Source organism: Rhinolophus hipposideros (genome assembly GCF_964194185.1).
Source record: "Rhinolophus hipposideros genome assembly, chromosome: 3".
In the NCBI taxonomy this organism is placed as follows: Eukaryota; Metazoa; Chordata; class Mammalia; order Chiroptera; family Rhinolophidae; genus Rhinolophus; species Rhinolophus hipposideros.
The window spans coordinates 70213030-70237495 of record NC_138049.1 but is presented as its reverse complement, the minus strand read 5'-3'; the positions used below and the strand labels follow the sequence as shown (position 1 = coordinate 70237495).

Here is a 24466-nt window from a genome sequence, read left to right as displayed (position 1 = left end):
AATTGCACATCAATGGGAGGCTCACTGGTTGTGAGGACTGGCCTTGACTACAGTGGAAGAGTTGTTGTGCAGGGGCTGACCCTACAGAGCAGAATCTGCCTCAGCAGGACTCTGGTGTCTGCCTAATCCATCATTTGGGTGTGTGAAATTAAATAATTTTTGAAGGTTAAAATATCTATTGTCAAAGCTATCTCTACTCCACTGTTTTCAAAGGGAATTAATATCAAGAAGCAGCAGTCTTTGTGGACATGAGAGTTTAACAGCTTAAATTTATAAACAAACTGTCAAAAATTTTTACTCTCATGGATACAAATTGTGTAAACCAGTTAAGACATAATTACAACAAATAATTGTGACTATTACTATAGTAGTTTCATTTATAAAATATTACTTCTATGCTAATTAACAGACATCCAGTGTTTTGCTTAATTAAAATGTAAGTCATTACATTAAGCCACCAAAACATGTGAAAAATAATAATAATAAACCAGATAATGTCAAAGAAAACCACTGATGTGAAACGGATTAGGGAGAAAATGAGGAAAGTGAAAAAAGATTTAAATCTAAAGTTTATCTGGAAAATCAAAGTGTCCAAGAGGTCAGTAAAGTATGTACTCAGAGTCAGGTGGTTTCCAATCCAGCAGCAAAATACAGGACAGCCCAGCCTAATATGAAGATGATACAGTGAGGAGGCAGTCTCACATTTATTTTCCCTCTGAGAGTAGAGATGGACTGGAGAATACTTTTTCTGGACTAATTTATAAGTTTCAAGGTGAAGACATAATCATTAGACTCTAGAATTTTGTGTAAGGTGGCCAGGGGAAACAAGTAAATACACTTGACTGGCAGAAGTCACCATGGACACAACACACCTTATGTCCACTCTCCTGTTCTACCTGTACCATTTAAGGTACCAGAAGATAAACATCTGCAACCTGTAACAAAGCAAAAAACAAACCTGGAAATAATGAGGAAATACAAGGAGAGCTATTTCGAGTGTCTGGGTATTTGTGAGATAAGGCAGTTTCTTATCTCCCTTCATTTCTAGAAAGCCTGAATCCAATTACTTTTTCAAACAACAACAACAACCTCACTTCAAACAATATTAACAAATACCTCTTTCTTTTTTCTAGTCACACATTCATTTCTTAACCCTCTGTCATTCAGTTTCCAGTGAAACAATATTTTGAGTCACTAATAATCTTCTAAATATTTCATAGTTCCACAACATGGTGTTATCTTAATCTCCCCCCAACCTCCTTGAGCCTTCTTTTCTACCTCTGATTTCTTCATTTACTAATATATTTTCCATATGTAAATCACTACAAAGTGTTACAACAAAGTCTAATGAAAGTCAGTATTTCTAGCTTCTTTTTTAAGTCCCAGACCTTAAGATTCTTTAGCCAACTGTAATGAATGTCTTTCCTCCTCCTTTGTTAAAATTGTTGAGAGCTCTTTTAGTTTCAGTTTTTGTTTAAACATTCCCACACAAAAAAGAAATCATTTCAAATTAATTAAGTTAAATTTCTGGATATATGTCATCAACTTCTGCAATTACTGTTGTTTCTCCTATACCATGTCTTCCTATTGGACTTACTAATATTATAGATGCATATTCTATATTTCAGTGAGAGTCTATAGGTAGCAAACTCCCTTAAATCTTTGTATGTCTGAAAACATCTCCATTTTCCTGTCATTCTTAAGGGATAGTTTAATACCTCCTTCTAAGTTAATTCATTTTTCTCCCTCTGCATTCAGAATGTATTGTTCCATTCTCTCTCTCTCTCTCTCTCTCTCTCTCTCTCTCTCTCTCTCTCTCTCTCTCTGTTCAAAATTGTCTAGTATAAGCTGGGTCCTATTATAGGGCAGCAGCCCAAAAGAAATCCATCAAAAGATGAAAATAGTACATCTGGGACACCGAGCAGGATTAGAGGGCAATAAGCAAACTGCATGGGCAGGTAATCCAGACTTCCATGCCACCCACCAAGATGGCACCAGAACACCATTCTCAGCTCACACCAGTGGTTATACAGGGGTCTTGTATGAACAGCTAACGGGCAAAGAAAAAACCTGAGCTTTTACGGATAGATTCATGGGTGGTTTGGCTCGATATGCAGGTACCAGTCGGAAATAGAAAGCAGCCCCATGACAGCATCACTCAAGGTTTCCTTCAATGACCATGAAGAGCAGAATTGTTTCAAAGGTGAAGCTTTGAGCTATGCACCTAATGATCCACTTTGTGTGAGGCTGTATATAAATTCCTTAAGGCTGAAAGCTATGCAAGACAGCTTTGAATTCTCTTTATTATCCACTATTTTCAGTCAATATTCTTAATTTTAAGATAACATAAAATTCAGCCAAGCTACTAATGCAAAAAAGGGGGAGGAGCTTTTAAGATAAGGATACAGAAATATTTTACAGAATTTCAGGGCAGGAATGGAAACACACCAAAGAAAATTCCAGAAACACAGGTTGGAATTGCATCTGGACTCTTCCTCTTATCTCATCTTTTTTCCTCTGAACGTATGATTTCCTCTCTTCTCTCTCATTTTCCCTCCTCCTCTCTAAAGCCAGAGAAAACAAAGCTGAAAAAAATCAGACTATCTTTGGAAAAATTTAAAAGCAACCCCACTCTGCCCCACCTGGCCTCTCAGGAAACTCTTCTGAGGAGGCCTCCAGGCGCGGGACCGACGAGGAGGGTGGACATGGAAAGGCGGAGCTCACTGTAAGGGATGCCGCAGAGACAGCTTACTAAAATTGTTGAAGGCTGTGAGGTAAAGCCGTTAACAACTATGACGACCCGCTCATCCAGCACCTTGCAAAGTTGCTGTGGCAAAACTCCCCTCAAACTGCAGCTCGCTCTCCACAAGCTCCGGGACTTCCACACCCTTCCCGGCATCCTCTGCGCCGGGCACAAAAAAGCCCTGGGGCGCGCGGGCCCCTTCCGCCGCCGTCGGCTCCGAGTTGCTGTGGAAACCCAGCTGCCATCACTATGTCGTTGCAACAGGCCCCTCAGTCTCGCGTGTTCGTGGAACTGGTTCCCTGGGCTGACCGGGGCAGGGAGAACAGTCTCGTCTCGGGCGGCGATGCGCTGCCCGGCTTCCGCCGTCCTCTCCCCTCAACACAGGCCCCAAATGCAAGCCGGGAGGTGCACGTGAGTGGCGCCGCGGAGGTGTCGGTGAGCCCCGACAGGGCGCAGGTGACGCTGCGCGTCAACAGCACTAAGGAGGCGGCGGCCGAGGTCAAGAAGAGCGTTTGCCGCCGCCTGGACTACATCACGCAGAGCCTTCAGCTGCAGGGTGTGCAGGTGAGAGCCTGCGGGGGAGGAGCCTCGAGCCGGGCCGCCGAGGTTCCGAGCCCACGGGCCCTGGGGCAGGGTGGAGGCCTGGGACCCCTTTGTCTCACCGGCATTACAGGCACCATCACCTGCCAGAGTGAATCTTTACGATGAAAGTAATTAATCGGTTGCAGTGACTTGTAAAATAAGAAAATACAAATTGAGTTGGTTTTTATCTGGTAGTAGTTGCTGCAATAATTTTATTTTTAACCTTGAAATGATAAATTTTAAACATGAATGTAAATGCTTGTCTGAGTAGTGTGCTAGACACTAATCGTGTTGTTTGTTTTTCTGCACCATGGAATTGGCGAGTGAAAAGCATGGCCTGCTTCCTCTCAACCATGTAAATCTTTGCATGGAGTGATTCCTCAGTATTTTGTGCAGAGTTATGGTGGGTGGGGTGGGGTGGAGGGGGGAATCATATCCATTTTCTTTTTATAAAGACTCAAATTTTTTCTCTATTTTTTAAATTTTAAATTAAAAAGAAATTAAGCCAGTATATTGTAGATGCCACATATATTAAATACCGCTACTTACCAGAAATATACGTGAAACAAATCACTAAATAAATCTTACCTTAAGTCTACTTCTAAGGAAACAAGAAAAAAAATGAACAAGCCTTATTTAATCCGTACAACATCCCTATTAGGCAGGTTTTAATATCCCCATTTTCCAAATTTAAGGACGTTAATAATGATCTGAACTTCAGCCAGGGTGGTATTTGAACTCCTGCATTCCTGAAACCAAAATTTAGGTTGCTTCCAATTATGCCAGGCTTCAGATAATTAGAGTGAAAGAAAATTAGAAACCACAGAATGGGTCATCTATCTCAACTCTTCATTTTACAGAGTAGGACTCTAAAGGTCACAGTTGTGATTTACCCAGGATAACACTGAGTTTTAAAAGTGCTTCCAGTTTGTTAGAAAGGACACAGCCCCCAAAACCAGTCTTTATTATTTTAAGGAGAAAATATATTTGTACTGCATTTACAAATAGAGTTATTTAAAAGAGCATTTGGAAAAGATTTCTCTAAATGATTTTACTGTTTAGAAGAATTCAAATGCTAATTAGAATAATATGAATAAAGTGAGTTGACTATGTTTAATTTGCAGAAAAATATTTCCTCAAAAAAAATACTGCTAGTCTTGTTTGAATATTAACAGTTCTTAAGTTATTTACATAAAGTGTATTCTACGTTCACATGGCTGTAATGTCTGATATGTAAAACAAAATAAATTACTATGTCCAGGTTACAGTTAAGATTACATTAAAATTCAGTGTTCCAGTCAAGACATACAGAGGTCAGTGATCTCCCAGTTATCTCTGCTAATGCAGGAAAGCAATCGTGTAGATAATCTGTTCAGCACATAATGCAAAAAAATCATTTATATTACTTTGCAGGAAGAATTATAATGGGTCTTCACAGAATATTCATTTTAAACTTTGGAATCTTGATTTATAAACATCACTCTCCTGCTTCACATGCTCATGTTCCAAACTCTTTTGTTTTAAAGATGTAACCAAACACTATTCGTCTTTCTCACCTGGTTGACTTACTCCCATTTTTTCCCTTTAAAAACTAGCCCAAGTTTACCTCCATGGCATTCCTTTCCTAACCTAACACTAGTCCCTGTCATGCCACACACCACTCCCAACTTGTAATAAAACTCATCACTCTGTATTATAGTTGTTGCTTTACTTGTCTCTCCTCCATATCCTAAACCTCTCCAGAGCAGAGACCTTTTTATCTCATTTGCCTTGCATTTATGGCTTATGCTTCATACATGTCACATAATGTATACTCAGAAAATCGTTTGTGAATGAAAAGAAAAATAATAAATGAAGCACTAAATGAATAAACTGTTAATTCAACTATATTATACATCAGATATAGTTTTATAATCATATAGTTTCACATGTGAAGGCATAACTGTCATTTTTAGTGTTGCTTTCATGGAAAAATGTTTTAAAGTTCTAAACAGCATTTACTCATTCAACCATCAAACATTTGTTAAGCATTCCCTACCACTGTTCATTTTTAAATAGCACTTAACATGATATGTAATTATTTTGTTTTCTGGTTTGTATGTTCCTCCCATAGGCTGTAAGCTCCAATATTTGCCTACTCATAATTGTATTTTTTTTTTTATAAATGTGTAATGGATGCCTCAAGCATGTTGCTAGGCACCAGAAATAGAGAATGAGTAAAATTTAGGCACTGTACTGAAGGAGTCTTATGTTAGGAATAGACTAATATATAGTAAGTGTTGTGATGAAAGTATGTACATGATACAATATAGTAGGGTAAGAAAAGAAGTAATGTTCATTTTACTTGAGGAATTCCAGAAAGAGTTCATAATGGAAGTGACACTTGTGTCAAATCTTAAACGGGCTGAAGGGAAAGCATTCCAGTTTGACACAAGAATGCAGCAACTGTGTATTCAGCGCACTTTGCGCAGTTCCCTATGGCTAGGATACAGGAGTACTTGCAAAAATGGAGGGGAATCAAGAGATAAGACTGAAGAAGAAAGCTGTAGGCAGAACATGGAGGAAGCCTTGTATGCCATACTGAGGAGTTTGGGTATGATTGAAAATAACTGCTTACTATTGCTTGACCTTTTACAAATGATACTTCTATCACAAGAGACTGGTAGTTCGGTGGCTGTTTTGCAGATAAGAATGCTCAGGAGCGGAGTGATTATTGGCAGGTAGCTTGCCCATGGTCACACAGCTAGGAAGTAGTAGAGTATAGCCTCCAGTCAAGAAATTTGACCTCGGGGTGGCCGGTTAGCTCATTTGTTTAGAGTGTGGTGTTGATAACACCAAGGATGCCGGTTCAATCCCTGCATGGGCCACTGTGAGCTGCACCCTCCTTAAAATAATAATAATAAAAAAATACAACACATTAAAAAAAAATTGACCTCAAAGTCCATATTCTTAACCATGATAGTATGTTGCTGCTTTATTTTCTTGGCAGCGATTGAGTTTTTAGGTAGAGGATATAGAAAGTGCTATATGATAGCTCACACTTGTATCCCTTTCCACTTCACATTTGTGTGCATGCAGTTCCCTCTGCCAATGCTTGTGGACTTTTTGCCAGCTTTCCCTGGCTGCAAGAATCCACACTGCTTACAAGTGGGTCAGTCAGTAGTGCCAGGAAATTATTAGGTTGGTGCAAAAGTAATTGCCGTTTGAAAGGTTAAACATAATTGCAAAAACTGCAATTACTTTTGCACCAACCTAATAATAGTCCCTTCCCCAGTCCTGGCAGCTTTCAACTAACAGCTGAGGGTAATGATGGAAAGAGGCCCCAGATTCCTCAGGCCAGGATAACCTTGAGGCATGTGTTCTACCCTGGTTCCCGGAGCCTATCTTCAAGAGTAAGTTCCTGTTGCCCACAGTGGTGACTACTTGACAACACACCCTTTACTGCCTTGCTTTCTTTCCTTCTCTGTTTCATTTCTCACTCCTCTATGGAGGTTCTTGGGATTGTCTTAAAAAGTAACTGCTTATACTCAAATCCTTGTCACAAGGGTCTGTTTCTGGGTGAACCCAAATTAAGATAGGGAGGAGCAGGAGCACACTGAACATATATATGAGTTGACTTTAGTTTTTCATTGCTAATAGTGGTGACAAAATGAATATCCTTGTTGCTAGGTATTTATACATGTTCTTAATAATGTTCTTTGGACATTGATTTCTGGCTTATTCATATTTTAAGGCTTATGAAAAATCATACTCTAGGAAGATAAGTTTATGTCTTCACTAGAAATATATTCTTAACACAATACACATTATTTTCTTTAACTTTGCAAATTCAGTAGTCAAAAAACTGTTACTTTTTTTCTTTGTACCTTGTTTTAACATTTGAGGTTAAACATTTTTCATGTAAACTGCCAGTTCATAATACTTTCCCTTTTTTCTACTGTCTTTATTAATTTATGGGAACTATAAAAATTAAGATTATCAATAACTCCATTTCTCTTATATTGCAAATTTTCCCCAATATCATATTTGCCACATATAATTGTGTTTACAGTATTGAACATTCGAAATATTAAATATTTACTTAATCAAATTCATTAATCTCTTCTATATGTTTTTTGCCTTTGTTGTAATTCTTATTGGGTCCTTCCCAACCCTAAAGCCATATAACCATTCTCCTGGAATCTTTAGGGACTCTTTATAATACATTATATCTTTGCAGTGATTGGAATTTATTTTGATATAAGGAAAAAGGTCTTGTTATCTCCTAAATGGGTAAGTCGCTGTACTGAAATAATTTCCTGAAGTCTATCTTTCCCTTACTGTGTGTGCAAAAACCTAACTCAAAACTGCCTTTAAAAATAAAAATGAAAAAAGGGACATCTGAAAGAACAGAAGACATATAGAATATTAAATGACAGAAAAGTTTCATATTAATCAAGCAAATAAAGCTGATTACAAGCAATATATACAATACTGTTTTATATTTATCTGTGTTCTGAATTTTCTGCAATGAGCAGTTATTACCTTTATTATAAAAATGCATTCATATTTTCATGGGGGTGACAAACATCAGAGCTATAATTTAAACTTCAGTTAAAATTTTCATGTTATATAGCTTTTTAGAATTTTTCTGGATAATATAAACTGCTTGAAATTAGTTTATATCTTAAAATTCATATGCAGCTAAATCCCCTACAAAATAACATATTTAAATCATTATTGGGCATAATAATCTTTATATTTACTTGCATATATTTTGAAGGATACAAAACTTTTGTAAAATAGAAGTTCTGCCTATCCCCATGAGAGTAGGTGAAGAATTCATTTCACTAAATTTTAAAACCCTTTTGAAAAATGAATAAGGTAGTTAACATTTTTATCAGAATTGTGTACCCTGTATTTACCCAGAAATTCAGAAAGTACTCATATTTTCTAAAAATGAACTGGTCTGGGTCTAGTATTTAAGGAAACTTTTATATTATAATAGCATAGCATCTGTATTTGCTGAGTGCCTTCTCTGTGTCAAGCACCTTATATAAAACTTTGTTATTAAATCCTCAAAACAATTCTATGCAGTGTACATGCATAGAATTTTATAAATGCAAAAACTAAGGCTCAAAAAAGCAAGAATAACTTGCCCAACATTGCATACTATATTGGTATTCAGTAAATTTGTATTAAGTTATTTGCAAATTAAACATTTTAAAAACTCTAACACTCCTGTAACATTCAGAATGTTTTATGTACAAATAATTGCATATATATATATATATATATATATATATATATATATATATGTATTTATCACACTAAGTTCATACTTTTTGTACAAACTAATGTAAAAATTACTACAAATGGAGTGACATTTATGTTGAAATTTTCAGCAACTACTTGTAGGCTTCTAAATTTATTTCATGTTACTTTTAGGAAACTTCTAAAACATTAGGCAAGCCAGTTCTTTCTGCATATTTTGTCATTCTGCTTTTAATAAGTTCAGATTTCTACTTTATGTTTTAGAGTAAACTCCATTTAGTAGCCAAACATTAGTAATTATACCCCTGTACTTTGTTTCAGGCAGAAAATGTAACTGTGACAAAGGATTTTAGAAGAGTGGAAAATGCTTATCACATGGAAGCAGAGGTGTGTACTTATCTTAACAAATAATTGGAAACAGCATGACTTTGTGGGGACAATTTGCATTTACTTTTATTCTTGAACTGAAATGTACAAGAAAAATGCTTCTCATGGTATTGATAAAATACACTTTTCTCAAAATCATTTTTGGTGTTACATATCTGTGTGAGCTTTAAAATAAAGTTAATGAGATTTATTTAAGAGAAATTGATTTGAAATGGAATAAACATAGCAAAGGTGAATTAGCAGTTAATTGCCACCTGAATAAATTTTTAACTGTTATCATTACATAGTGAGCAGGAAAGACTACAGGAGAGAAGTTTCTTCTTACATAAAAAAGCAAATTGAAAAAGTCATAACATAAAGGATTGAAACACTGTTCATTCTTTTGTTTCACAATGCAATGTTACGATGAATTAAGATTTATTTAGAAATAAAAACTACTCAACTTTTGCACAAATTAAAAACAACAAAATAGTGTTTGTACAATTAATGATAACATTTAGTTCCCACAATTGCCTATACCTTTCACTTATCTTTAAAGATGTTATAATCAGGATTTTATGTGTGTTTTGGTTGTGGTTGGGTTACAGGACTGCTGTATGTTTCTGATTCTGAACATCTTGGGGTATGTGCTTGGTTCATGCTGCCACCTTGACACAGGAAATAAACAAAAATGGGGTTAGAGTGGAATCTTTATCTAGTCAGAGAATCTTTATCTTTACAGGTGGAAAATACCTCAAGAAATCACCTAGTCATATCTTACAGCAAGTAACATATTATTTCTCTAATTTTAAGGGTGTAACCTTCGGCTCAGATCACTTAGTTTCAGACTCTCAAAGATCATATTCATTTGGCAAAAGTTATTTTGCACTTGTGGGAACCAAAAACTACCTTTCAAAACAGGATGAAGAGCAGTGTGGTAAAATTGCATATTTAGGTCAAAAGCTGGGAGTTGTTCTAGCACTGCTCCAGTAGTTACTGCCTGTTAGGACTTCACGTAGTAGTGAACATAGATAGGCTCATGTTAACCTAGCTAATGGCGTTTACTGTGAGGGTACACCAGGAGATAAGAAGGAAAAGGAACAGTCCCAGCAGACACACAGCCTGGCTTCATAGAAAACTGGAATGTTTTTCAGACTGTGTTGTAGGGACTGAGCCTCCAGGTACAGAAAGTGACTTAGAGCTGCTTGTTTTGTTTTAAGACACGACTAAATGAGGACTTGGCTAAATTCTGCTCCTCTTCCTTCTGCTGTACTTACCTTTTTAATGTCTTGTATTCAAATTTCTTGAGAATCTGGTTATATTTTGTATAGGGCTCCCTGGTAATCAGAACTCTTATGTCACGCAGTGCAATACATGATTATCCTTGGTCAGCATCAGTAGTCAGCAGAGACCAGGATGGTGGGGTCACAAGGTACAAAGTATGCTAACCTGTATAAGAAGAACATTGTGCGGCTTTATTATGGCTGTGGATGTAGTGAACACAGAAACCTAATGTCTTACATATACCAATATTCTCAATGAGAGTTAAATATATAGAATAAGATTACATGGTACAACATTACTTTTCATGTAATATCTGAAATTTTCATCCTGAAAGGCCCTTTAGAGATTTTTTTATTTAACCTTCCACCTACTGTGCTGCCTCTCCCTATTTTAAAGATTAGAATACTGAAAGTTAGAAATTATTTCAGCAACTTCTTTAAGGGTAGGTGAGTGGTGGTATGCTTGGGGACAATGTCAAGAAATGGTAAGACAAACCGCAGACTTGGAGAAAATATTTGCAAAACACATTTATTTAAAAAAAAAAAACTGTCATCCAAAATATATAAAGAACTCTTAAAACTCAACAATAAGAAAATAAACAATCCAATATACTCATAAAAATGAGCCAAAGACCTGAACAGATATCTCACTAAAGAAGATATATAGATGACAAGTAAACGTATAAAAAGATGTTCCACATCATATCTTATTAGGCAATTGCAATTTAAAACAACAAAATGCCACAACTAATATAATTTAAAACAATGCAATTTAAAGCAACGAAATGCCACAACTAATAGTAGAATGGCCAAAATATGGAACAGTGACATCATCAAATGTTGCAAGGAAATGGAACATCAGGAATTCTCATTCATTCCTAGTAGGAATGCAAAACGGTACAACCACTTTGGAAGACAAAGGTTCTGATATAAAACTAAACTTACTCCCACCATATAATACAGCATTTGTGCTTACTGGTATTTACCCAAAGGAGGTGAAAGTTTATGTTCACATAGAAACCTGCACACGGACATTTATAGCAGCTTTATTCATAGTAATTGCAAAACTTTGTGAGCAATCAAGATATCCTTTAGTAGGTGAATGAATAAATAAACTGGTATATCCAGAAAATGGAATATTATTCAGCACTAAATAGAAATGAGCAATGAAGTCATGAAAACAGGGAAGAACCTAAAATGCCTTTTAGTAAGTTAAAGACATAATCTGAAAAGGCTACATAGTGTATGATTCTAACTACATGACATTCTGGGAAAGGCAAAACTAGAGACAGTAAAAGAATCAGTGGTTACCAGGGGTTAGGGATATGAATAGAGGGAGCACAGAGGAATTTAATATAAAACACCAAGAGTGAACCCTAATTTAAACTATGGAGTTTGAGTCATTATGATGTGTCACTGTAGGTTCATATATTATAACAAATGTACCACTCTGGTGGGGAATAGTGATTATGGTGAGACGGTGGCTATGCATGTGTGGAAGCAGGGGCTATATGGAAAATCTTTGTACCTTCCTCTCCATTTTGCTGTGTGCCTAACACTGCTCTAAAAGAATTAAGTTAAATAAACAGAAAAACAGATCAGTGGTTCCCAGGGACTGGGATCAGGGGAGCACAAGGGAATTGGGGGAGATTGATGGGACTCATCATAATGGCTGCTACGTAACTTCATGCATCTGTCAGAATTCATAGGACATACACTAAAAATGGTATATTTTACTGTAAGTTATACTTTAATAAACCTAACTTTAAAAATAAATGGGATGGATAGACATACCATGGTAACATGAATCAAAAGAAAGCTGGGGTGGCTATGATAGTATCAAAGTAGATTTCAAAGCAAAGAAGATTACCACAGATAAAGAAGTTGATTTTATAGTGTGAAAGGGGCCAATTAAGAGAATATTACAATCCTAAACACATATATACCATCTAATATCAAAGCTTCAAAATACTTATGGCAGAAATGATAGAACTGAAAAGAAATAAGTACCATTTTAGTTGGAGCTTTCAATACTTTCTCCATAATTATGAAATCAGACAGCAAATCAATACGAATATAAAAGATTTGAATAACACTATCAACCAATTTGATCTGCTCATTCCAACAACAGCAATCTACACATTCCTTTCAAGCACACAGGAGACATTTGCCAAGATAGACTATATTCTGGGTCATAAAACAAGTCTTGATAAATTTAAAAGTATCTGAACCATATAAAGGTAAGTTTTTTGACCACAGTATAATTAAATTAGAAACCAACAACAGAAACATCTCAGAAAAATCGCCCAAATATTTGTAATTTAAATAACATCCCTCTCACTAACCCATGGGTCAAAGGAGAAATTAAAAGATAAATTAGAAAGTGCATAAATGCAAGGGAGAAATAATGCCAATTCTGTACAAACTTTTCCAGAAAATAAAAAGGAGGGAATAGTCCCCAACACATTACCTGGGGGCAGAAAAAAAATAACAAGCAAAGAGAACTACAGACCAATATCTATTGTAAACGTGCAAAAATTATATACAAAATTTTAGCAAATGAAATCCAGTGATATAGTATAAAAAGAGTAATACATAATGACCAATTATGGTTCATTCCAGGAATTAAATATTGGTGTAACATTCAAAAATTGGATTATCTGATTTACCATATTAGTAAAGTAAAAAAGAAATACCATGTGATCATCTCAATAGATGCAGAAAAAACATTTACTAAAAATCCCACATCCATTCCTAATAAAAATTCTCGGCAAACTAGGACCAGTAGGGAACTTCCTCAAACTTATAAAGGGAACCTATGAAAATTCTATAGCTAACATATTTAATGGTAAACACTGATGGTTAGGCTTTGTGCCTAAAATTAGGAACAAATTAAACATCTGTTCTCATGACTTCTATTGAATATTGTACTTGAAGTTTTCTAGCTAGTGGAGTCAGGCGTGATAATGAAATAAAAGGCATCCAGACTGGTAAGTGAGACGTAAAATTGTCTTTATTCATGCACAACATGACCACCTATGTAGAAAATCTTATGGAACCTACAAAAAAGCTGTAAGAACTAATATGCAGCAAAAGTATAAAATACCTAGGGATAAATCTGATTTTAAAAATGTGAAAGACCTATACACTGGAAACTATAAATCATTGCTAAGAAAAATTAAAGAAGACCTAAATAAATGGAGAAACATGTTTGTTATTTGAAGACTCAAATATCATTAAGATATCAGTTCTTTAAATGATCTATATATAGATCCATTGCAATCCCAATCAAAATTCCAGTCAGCTTTTTTTAAAAAACAGAAATTGGCAAACTGATTATAAAATACATTACTTACTTAGTATTCAAACCAGATAGAACATTAGTCTTCACTGGATAACATTTATGATTTAAGACAACTGCTCTGCATTGTATAAGATGACTTTCGAGGTTACCTCACCCCTCTCTTTCTCTTTGCTACTCCAGTCTACTCTCTAGTACCTTTACTTTTTTATTTTACACATTGAGCTTGTGTAAAGCTTCCTTAGAAGAAAGGTTTAGTCTTCTTCCATAAAAATTTTTAAGATTACAATTTTAAAGTATTGCTGAATATAAGGACTGCTCCTATAGATTTAAAGACAGAGGGCATAATGAAATAGATGAATTTCCACATATACAGAGGTTTCAAAAAAATGTATACACATTTTAAGAAAGAAAAAAATGTATTAAAATTGTAATACAAAAAATATACTGATAACAAAAGATGAATACAAGTCATGTGTATACATATTTTTGGCACCCCCGGTATATCTGAACATAACTACTGAAAGAAGAAACATGTCACTGACAGCAGTGAAGTATGATGTAATTACTGCTAATCAGAAAGCTAATGGATAGGTTTCACTAAGGAGTCATGAAAAATTTATCAGGGTTAGAGTTTAGCCAAATAATAAAGTTGAAGGGGAAACCCTCCAATTCTCTTTCATAAAATACCTGACTGGTTTAAAATGTATTTTAAAATATTCAAGTTAATATCAGATAAATTATAAAATTCATAAGCAAGTATCAACTAGGCTTTTCATATCTGTTACATACTATAAAATGAACTCACTGTAATATGGCTTTGCTTTTTTTACTCGCATTTAGAGAAAATTTTGAAATAATTCATCAGGCATGAAAACAATTTCAAGTGTCATTTCATTTACAGGTCTGCATTACATTTACTGAATTTGGAAAAATGCAAAATATTTGTAACTTTCTTGTTGAAAAGCTAGATAGCTCTGTTATCATCAGCCAACCCCAATTCTATCACACTCCAGGTTCTATTGAGAATCTTCGGTAAGTTAAGCACATCTTTAACTAAATTATCAATTAATTAAACAAAACTATGTAGTGCTACAGTTTATTGAATGTCATATTAATAATCTCTGCATTTAATTTCTAAGACGTCAAGCCTGTCTTGTTGCTGTTGAGAATGCACGGCGCAAAGCTCAAGAAGTCTGTAACCTTGTTGGCCAAACTCTAGGAAAACCGTTATTAATCAAAGAAGAAGAAACAAAAGAATGGGAAGGCCAAACAGATGATCACCAGTCATCCAGACTCTTAAGTTCATTAACTGTACAACAAAAAATAAAAAGTGCAACAATACATGCTTCTTCAAAAGTATTTGTAAATTTTGAAGTAAAGGGGAAAGAGAAGAAAAAAAAACATCTCTGAAATCCCAACCAAAATATACTGTGTTTGCATCTTTTTGTCATTTTTATATTTTTATGTTTGCTTTTGTCCTGAATGTACGTGTGTGTGTGTGTGTATATATATATATATATATATATATATATAATCATGTATAAAGTGTTTCTTCCCAAAATCTGTCAATCCTTGAATATAGTACCACAGAAAACTTCTCTTTACTTTCTATTTTTAAAAACTTACTATAGGAAATACTCTTTGGAAATAAATATGATATGTGCACACTTGTATACTGAATTCATATAGATGCATGTATAAGTAATTTTTATATTTCTGGTATAGGAAGAAATAATGACAGTTATTAGCATGATTGTTAACAGTAATACAAAGAGTGAAAAGCAACACATAACTTTTAATAAAAGGGTAATGAGATATACTGGGAAAATATTTTCATGTCAAAAATAAAAGACAATATATGGACCAGACCCTCTTCATCAGAGCTTCTCTAATTATACCAGCACTCTCCAATACAAATATAATGGAAGCCACATAGGAAATTTAAAATTTCCTACTAGACATATTTTAGAAAAGTAAAAAGAAAAAAAAGAAACAGTTGAAACTATTTAATAATATTTAACCTAGTGTATCCAAAATATTATTTCAGCATGTAATCAATATTTTAAAAATAATTAATGAATATTTTATATTCTTTTTTACACTAAGTCTTCAAAATCCAGTGTATATGTTATATTACAGCACATCTCAATTCAGATGCTAGATTTTCATCAGAAATACTTTATCTGTATTTAAGTGTCCTAAAATTTAGTTGAAAAAAATAGATTTACACACCCAAGTTGCAAACATGCTTAAAAGATCTAGTGACTGTATCACGTATATTTTTAAATTAAAATTTGAATAAAAATTAAAATTCAGTTCCTTAGTTGCATTAGCCACATTTCAAGTACTAGAAAGCCATAAATAGCTAATGGCTACCATGTTGGACAGTGCAGAGTAATACACTGAGCTAATACTGATCCTTAAAGCTATTTTAGATGTAACAGTAAGTACATGTCATTGCCATTGCATTACACATTATCTACAGGTGATCATAAACCAAGTCTCTTAAGCAGCACAGGCCTTCCATTCTCCACCAAATACCGTGTTTCCCCAAAAATAAGACCTAGCTGGACAATCAGCTCCAATGCGTCTTTTGGAGCAAAAATTAATATACAACCCTGTATTATATTAGACCCAGTATTATATTATACTAATAGTAATATATATATTATATTTAAATTTATTATATTGCATTGTATTATATTAAAGACCCAGTCTTATAGTAAAATAAGACCAGGTCTTATATTAATTTTTGCTCCAAAAGATACATTAGAGCTGATTGTCCGGCTAGGTCTTATTTTTGGGGAAACGGTAGGTCCTAGGATTTTTCCTTTGATATATCTTGATGCTCATATACCAATATTTCTTTCATATAACATACTCCAGTATTGTAGTTTCCATCCCCACCTACTTTCTTAAGTGGCAACGGAACAATTTTATCCATCTTTTCTGAGGTGTCCTTGGCGAGAGGGAGTGTGGAAGCCAAGAAGAAAAGTTTTAGAATCTGACACCACTATGTTTAAATCCAGACTTGACTACTAGAATGTAAGCTTCTTTAGGGAGATCTTGTCCTTCATGTTCACAGCTTCATCCTCAGACCCAGCATAGTATCAGAGCCAACACAGAGCAGGCTCTCAGACATCTGCTGAGTAAATTTACCAGTGTATAAACTTGGCAAGGCGCTTTAATCTCATTAAGTTTCTCTTTGCTCACCAATGAAATGAAGCTAATAACACTTTGCAATGCTACTATAAGATTAAAGTTGATAAATACAAGACCATGAAAATAATGCCTAGCACATAGCAGTCGGTAAATGGCAGCCATTATATCAACTGCATTCTTTGATTACTGTCAACCGAATTAAAAATTGGCTTTTCCAAATCCAACATAAGATGAATTTTTAGTAATATTAAAAATAGTTTACAGAAAACCAGCTTAAGATACGTTGAATATTTATTTTGAAAAACAGTTAAATTATATCTTAGCTTTTATTTATCCATTTGGGTAGAAAAGTGTAATTGGGGCCATACATCAAGAAAAAAATTTTTTCATAATAAATATGTATTCAGGTGGGTAGATTTTTCTTAGCCTTGGCTTCATTACATTTTTGGTTCCATCATATTTGGTAAAGGTTTTCAACTTAGCATGAAATACCTAAAATTTTACTTTGTTAGCAAACACTTCTTAAAATTTACAGGAATTTTTAAAGATGTTGCATAAAAAATGAAGTTCTGTAAAATAGTCCTACAATTCTATAAAACAGCTAAAAAAAGAAATTCTTTAAAGATTGGACTGATTATGTATGATATCCTGTGTACTTAAGAGAAAGAGTATATCAAATTTCATTGACAGTTGATGGCAATTTAATTTCTGACACATGGCATACACTGGAGTCTCACAATACATTACTTAGGGGACCTGTGCCACAAAGCATGCTAGATTAAACCTATCCTGAACTTAAACAACCAAAATGCCCATCGGTAGATGACTGGATTAAGAAGCTGTGGTACATTTATACAATGGAGTATTACGCAGCCATAAAGAAGAAAGAAATCTTATCATTTGCAGCAACATGGATGGATCTAGAGAACATTATGTTAAGTGAAATAAGTCAGAAAGAGAAAGACAAGTACCATATGATCTCACTTATATATGGAATCTAAAGAAAAGACTATGTGAATGAACTAATCAGAGTCAGTTTTGGGGACGCAGAGAAAAAACCGAGAGTGGTTAGATGGGTGTGTGGGAGGGGGTTGGGGATAAGGGGAAAGGTGAAGGGATTTGGAAGCAGCTGGTAACCACAAGATGGCCTCAGGGTTTTTCTTTTGAAAATTAATTTGGGGAAGGTATTCTATAATGTTGTAAAGATTTTGTTGGGTATCCGATGGACATGCGTCCTATTTGGGAGACCACCTCAGGGATACTGTGGATACCTGATCATGGCATTGTACATCAGAAGCTAAACATTAATGAATGCCAACTATAATTTTATATATATAATGTGATGGTTCAGTGTGAGGTCGGAGGGATAGTGGATGGGGGGAGGGGGGTTCACAGTATGAGGGATATAAATGATGAATGTCTAAGTATTACCTTGTTTTGTACACCTGAAACTAATAAATAAATTAATTAATAAAAAAAAAAAAAAGAAAAAAAAAAAAAAAAAAAAAAAAAAAAAAAAAACCTATCCTGAACTTAATCCTGACAAAATTCCTTTCTTCTGAACCTCCTTTTAAAAAATCTTTCCAGACAGCAGCAAATTATAATTGCTGTTTTCTAAAAGAAAAGAATTTCTAATTAGGATATGTGAAACAGACCCGCTACATTCTAAGCTCCTTTTTAGAAGGAAATACTGTTAAAATAAGGCTTCTGGATATTACTAATAAAATTTATGATTCTATTCAGTTAGATGCAAAACTATATTTTTTTGTAGTAGTAATTTACCTTTTTTTATCAGTATTCTGATTTGACAGATAACTTGAGTTCATTATAAATAAATATGACCTGGAAAAATAATTTGTAACTTAAGATGCTATACCTCATATCCCATAATTATGTCCTCCTCAGGAACATATGGGTAGGTTGAAGATATCCCAATTCTGTAAGACTTGGTGATGAGAATATGATAGTGAGGAATTCTTTTCACTGGCCTAAAAAAATAAAAAGGTGAATTATGAGATCATTAATGAATTATTAGCAAAAGTGGGAGTTAATATACACTATCTATATTATAAAATTATATGGGAGACAAATGTTTTATTATTCATCCCAGAAAAAAAACAACACTATATATTACAGTTGACCTTTGAACAACACGGGTCTGAATCTGATGGGTCCACTTAAACACAAATTTTTTTCAGTAAATACCTATACTGTTTTCAGTCAGTGGTTGGGAGTCTGAAGATGTGGAGAGCCAACTGTATGCATCCATTTATGCCATTTTTATATAGGGGACTTGAGCATCTTCAAGGGTCCTGGAACTAATCCCAAGCAGATACTGAGAGACAACTAGGTTTGGCAGGTGTCTAAAGCTATATACATATTTTCACTGTGTGTTGGTGGCAGTCGGCACCCCTAGCCCCCACACTGTTCAAGGGTCAACTGTAGTATAATTAAAATAACATGAACATTTACTATTTTTAATGCATATTGTATTTGCAGCCAAATAGCTTCTACTCATAAATCTAATGTGGCCTAAATTACTTTAACAAGTTCAGTTATGTTAAAAGACTAGAATTCACAGTGGCTCATCCAAGTCAAATGCTGCTCTCAGGATGAGGTAGTCATTTTCAAGAGAGATCATTTATACTACTTTATTAAAAGAATAATGCCCTTTTATAGCTTGTTTATCAGGAGGATATTTCTGTTCCAGCCACTCTGCAGGAGTTCTGGCTTCGACATCCCAACTAACAGTTACTCCCTGATAGCCATGGGGGGTGTGATGATCACCAATCCTACCTCAAAATGAACAAACGCTGGCTTTGGACTTCAAATGTAAGTTGGTTCTATTATAACAGTGAAAAAAACAAAAAGACTAAGCAAAACACATTATTTGCTACACAGGGCTTAAGATTTATCAGGGTTTCATATGCTCAGTACAATTAGTAAGAGACAGTGAATCAGAAACTAAAATTAGTTTCCACACTAAAAGATGAAAAGCCCAGGTGTCAGAAAAGAGTGCTAATCTAAATGATCGTGAAAAAAGTTAGTGATCCCTGAATTTAAAAACAAATCCTCTAAGTACTATGTTATTTACCATCTGTTGGCAGTGGGGTTTGTGTGTGTCTATTTTTTTTTTTAATATAGTGATTCTATCACTTATCCTGTTTCTTCCTGTCTACAAAGTTTTGGGTCAAGAGTCAAAAACAGGTAAATAGTACCAACATTTCATACATATATCAGTTTTACACTGATCACATTACACATCCTAATTATTTTCTGTCTCTCCCAACAAGACTATGAACTCCTCAAATGTCTTAAACATTTCTTTTCTCACTATCTGGCTCATAGAAAGCTAAGAAAGAGGAAAATCTAATTGTCAGATGCTTAAACTGAATTTGTTTCTATTAGCATTAATTTTACTTTCAAATCCTATTTTAGAAAATCAAATTTGTATTTGATAGCAATAATGAATTTGTAGCTCATACAAAAACTTTATTGAATCAGGCATATTTATTATAATTCCATTTAAAAAGAATTAGTATAATTATTCAAATAAGTCAACTCTAGGCCAAGTAAATAGAATCAAAAGAAACTTATTCTTAGTTTATGCTAATTCAATCGTGAAAAGTCTACAGTTATTACATTCATTGTTGGAGTAGGGGTGAAGAGTAATTAACTCAGATCAATGTCAACCAAATAAAATAAAAAATTATTTTTAATATAGCAAATGTTTTACTAACTGAATATCTGCAAAGTAAGCAAAGATTTCTTCTTCATCTTCACTGTACCTATTCCTAAAATGATAAAGCTAAAAAGTAAATATATTTCAGAAATTACACTTTGTCATCTAAAGTTACTAAGTGACTTTATTTTCACAATTGTTTTGAGCCCCAATTTGCCCATCATTGCTCAAGCCTAGTTTTTAAAGAGATTTTAAGAAGAGTTCCTGTTTGTTATTAAAGCTAATGGCATTTTTAAGTATTCTTATCACTTAAATATTGTTGAAAAGTACTGTACTAATTTCAATAAGTAGATAATATAAGTAGATGTAGAATTACACTTTATGGAGCCACTCTCCCTTGCCCCCCAAGAAAAAGATAAGGAGGGAAGATAATTATAGAGCTTCCAATACAAAAGGAGAATGCATACTGATCGAGGATTAGTTTTTTTGTTATTGGATTTTTTTTGTGTGTGGATGATTATATCATTGTGTTAGGGGCTTTCTATTCCTGGACTTAACTTTTCAACATAAATAGTAAAATTTGTACAGGTTATTTTATCTTTTGACAAAAGCCACTAAGTTGATTAATCATTATTTTCTGCCCCCACAATCCCAAGATATTATCTTAAATGATGTAAAGATCTCCTCTGAAGGATAGTAGCTAATTTTTTAATATCGAAAGAAAACAAAAGACAGAGTTACAATACAATACAACCTTTTTCTCCTTGAAGATTCTGAGCAGAATCATTGCCGTGACTGAGATGAATCACTGTGCTGGTAGAGCTGCTGGTAAAATACAGAGCTGCAAAACCATCAATCAGTACACTATTTCAAGGAATCTCCATAGTGACATTTTCCAAGATGTTTTTCTATGTAGTATATCAGGCAAAAAGAAGAAAAACATGTTTATTTGCCATGAATATATAAATTCCTTTAGCAACATTTACATATGAAACAAAAGATGTGTGTGTTTTTCCAATGCTATTGCCAAATTTAGTAAAATACTCATTTTTATTTTTTGGTATTGGATTGAAAACTTATTAGAAGCATTACCAGGTAATTAGGTTTCTTCCTATCTACAATTACTCTTCTTAAAATAAATTATAAATAGCATAACTTATTTCCCGATTCAAGCACCAGTTCTTCCACAAAACTTGGGTTGATTTTAAAAGTGTCTTACATTTGTGAGTCCAGATAAAAGCTCACTTGAAATATGTAGTAAAAAAATACCTTAGTTAAAGAGAAATCTTAGACTTCAAGAAAAGCTTCACTAGGAATAGAGGATCCTTTCTTAAGGGGGATTGAAACCCCTGGGACCCATTTAACCCATAGTTTCTGTGTTAAAACAATAAAAGGTCAGAAGTTGGCACTGAGATTGTTTGTGTGTTATGTGTTAAACACACACAGAGGGAATAAAAAATTGAAATAGCCTAATCACATTAGACTTTTTTTGCTGAGTGGGGCTATTCTCAATCTGGTAACTGAGATAGCACTTGTTGGTCAGTATAATGTAGGTGTCTGTATTATTGCTGCAGTGTGTACATCCACCAAAAGAACTTGTGGTTTTAGACAGGTAGTGAAAAATCAATGTGCAATAATTTCTTAAGCCACCATCAGCTGACTCTTCACCAACCGTAGTAGTCTGACTGGTTTCTTTTCTGCCTTTCAACTTCTTTCTCAGCATCAAGATTGTTTCTTAATTTATATGCAGTCCTAGAGCTGAAGGACCATAGAGGTCAACTCTGGGCCCACCTTCTACCTAATCCCAAACCTCTTCGACAGTATCTTTAATAAGTGGTCAGCCAGCTTTCAGCATTAGAGCACTGACAGAAAACTATAAAGAGTAATGGCATGAAAGGCCAGTGTTGGGACTAAAGAGAGAATATAAAATGAGAAGAGGGAAAAGTGTATATTGAGGAAGAGGAAAACTGGTTTATTAATACGAAAGGAAAGCAGGCACATGACAGAATGGCTTGGAGGTTAGCACATCCTTCTCTTTCCCTGAAATGTAAAGATTGTAACCTAGCTTCTCTCAGAAAATCCACTGTATATGCAAGTGTAAGAGTGCGTTTATGTTTTATAAAGTACATCAACGATCCCCCTGAATGAAAGTATAACTTAAGAGACTTGTATTTATATGCTCTTTTTCACTTTCTGATTCCAACCCAAAATGCTGGACTTTAAAGTCAGGAAAAATACAGAAGAATTCAACAACCTTCAATCTGAACATCACTGGTGGACAGTCCATCATTTCACTATCTAGAAGAAGGGCCCTAAAAACCAGTAATTTACTCCAGTAACAATAAAAAGTGGTACAAAGGCTGAGATGATGTCCAGGTGGGATCCGTACGGATCACTTAAGACATGTTAACCAATTACAGTGTGTGGAGCTTATTTGGATCATGATTCAAACAAACTAAAGAAAAATATTCAGAGCAGAAGATATGTGGACATTTAGATACTGACTAGATGTTTGATGCTATTTCTGTTTGCTATTTTTCATAATATGGTTGTTAAAAATGGCACCTTTCCGTTACAATATGCTGTTTCTGAAAGGAACACAGGAAAGAATGAAAAGACTTGGATGAGTCACAAACAATGGACATGCAGAGTCTGAAAGGCAGGCTGCAGATGCCCAAGCCTTGATATTTACGAGTGATACTAAGGATGAGCCTTAGCAGTGTCAGAGGAGAGGGGGTTTGCTAGACTATAATGGAGAGAAAGTGGAGTTGCTACCTAGGATGACAGTGCAAGGTCCGTGAGGGGGATGAGGGCACGCTGGGGCGGGTGGCGCGGGCTGGGGGTTGATGAGGTCACAAGAGGAATGAGAAGAGGATACTGGTTTCTCCCTGCATAAAAAAAGTGATCGATTGTCGAGAAATACTGAAAGGCTACCACGTGCGTACCCCAGTCCTGGGAATTACGGGAAATTCAAGAGAAATACAAATCCCAGAACTTAGTCCAGGAATCAGCATCAGAACAACATCTCCTGAGTAAATGAGTCATGGAAAGCAGTTAGCTTGTCGAGAACACTTGTCAGAAAAATGCATTTCTCGTACCGTCAACAGCTACTGTTTCAAGAATTATAAACACACAGATGTAAACCTAGGTAGTGGAACAGCTACGAAATAACCTAAAGAAGCTGAAGAATGGGTGGAATCAAAGAGAGGAAACATGACCTCAACCAAAAGAGAGATAAAGGTGTAGATGACAAAACGCAAACCAAATCAAAACTTACCTTGAGGGGGGCAAGATGAACACTTGCCCTCTCCCCAGCCCCCAAAGGAGCAGCCAATTGTACGCGGCTCCCCCTGCCTCGCACCAAAAGGCCTAGAACGACGCGAGGCGAGGGAGACGGCGCCGCGCTCGCCCTGGCTCCAGCTCCGTCCGGTTACCTGTCTACAAGTCCGGGTGCCGAGGGCGCTCGCAGGCCTGGCTCCGTCCCGGGGTCTGGACCCCCCGCAGCGAGGCGGACCCGTCCCCAGCTGGAGCGAAGCCGCGGCGGGGCCGGAGCGCAGGACGCCGCCCAGTGCGCGCGGAGGGCAGGGCGGCGACAGGGGGAGGGCGGGGACCGCGGCGGGGCCCGGCCGAAGCGCACGCCGCCCCTCCCTCCGCCCGCGCGGTCCTGTCCCGCGCCCGCTCCTCCCCGCGCGGAGGGGCGCAGGCGGCGGCGGCCGGAACAGCAGCGGCGAGCATCACGCTCCGTCGGGGAGAGCGGGCCGGTCGCTCCCCGCTTCCGCCGCGCCGCCGTCCCGGGCGTTCAGCGCGGGCGTCCCCGCCGGGCGCGCCGCGTACAGGAGCCGCCGCGCACGCTCTGCCTCCGCACGGGGGTCAACGGCACCTGCTCCGCCCGGCCGCAACTCACTGGGCCCTGGACGGAAGCTACCGTGGTCCACCCCGAGCTTCGCCTCGGGCGGTGCCCCCATCCCTAGGCCTTGGCACGTCCCTCCTTTGCCCGCTCTTAGTGACAAGGGTCAGGATGGCCTTCGTGTCCTCCGCCGCCACTTACCTCCTTATGCCGTCAAGGGCTGTAAATTTTACCTGTTGTCCCC

General features: G+C 36.0%; 1 protein-coding gene and 1 long non-coding RNA gene across 2 annotated transcripts; one reads left to right on the top strand and one right to left on the bottom strand.

Annotated features, from left to right (window-relative positions):
- Nucleotides 1–2812: 2812 nt before the first annotated feature.
- Nucleotides 2813–15081, top strand: IRAK1BP1 (interleukin 1 receptor associated kinase 1 binding protein 1). The gene is made up of 4 exons (XM_081045124.1): nucleotides 2813–3307; nucleotides 8900–8965; nucleotides 14433–14563; nucleotides 14671–15081. Exons 1-4 carry the CDS (start codon nucleotides 2993–2995, stop codon nucleotides 14939–14941), a joined length of 783 nt encoding a protein of 260 aa, XP_080901250.1. The 5' UTR covers nucleotides 2813–2992; the 3' UTR covers nucleotides 14942–15081.
- On the bottom strand, nucleotides 8047–24059 carry LOC308496232. The gene is made up of 5 exons (XR_013993146.1): nucleotides 23653–24059; nucleotides 21130–21283; nucleotides 18570–18681; nucleotides 10222–10393; nucleotides 8047–9612 (listed from the first exon to the last, which is right to left on the bottom strand). It is a non-coding gene; the product is annotated as an uncharacterized lncRNA (long non-coding RNA).
- Between the last annotated feature and the right edge of the window lie 407 nt (nucleotides 24060–24466).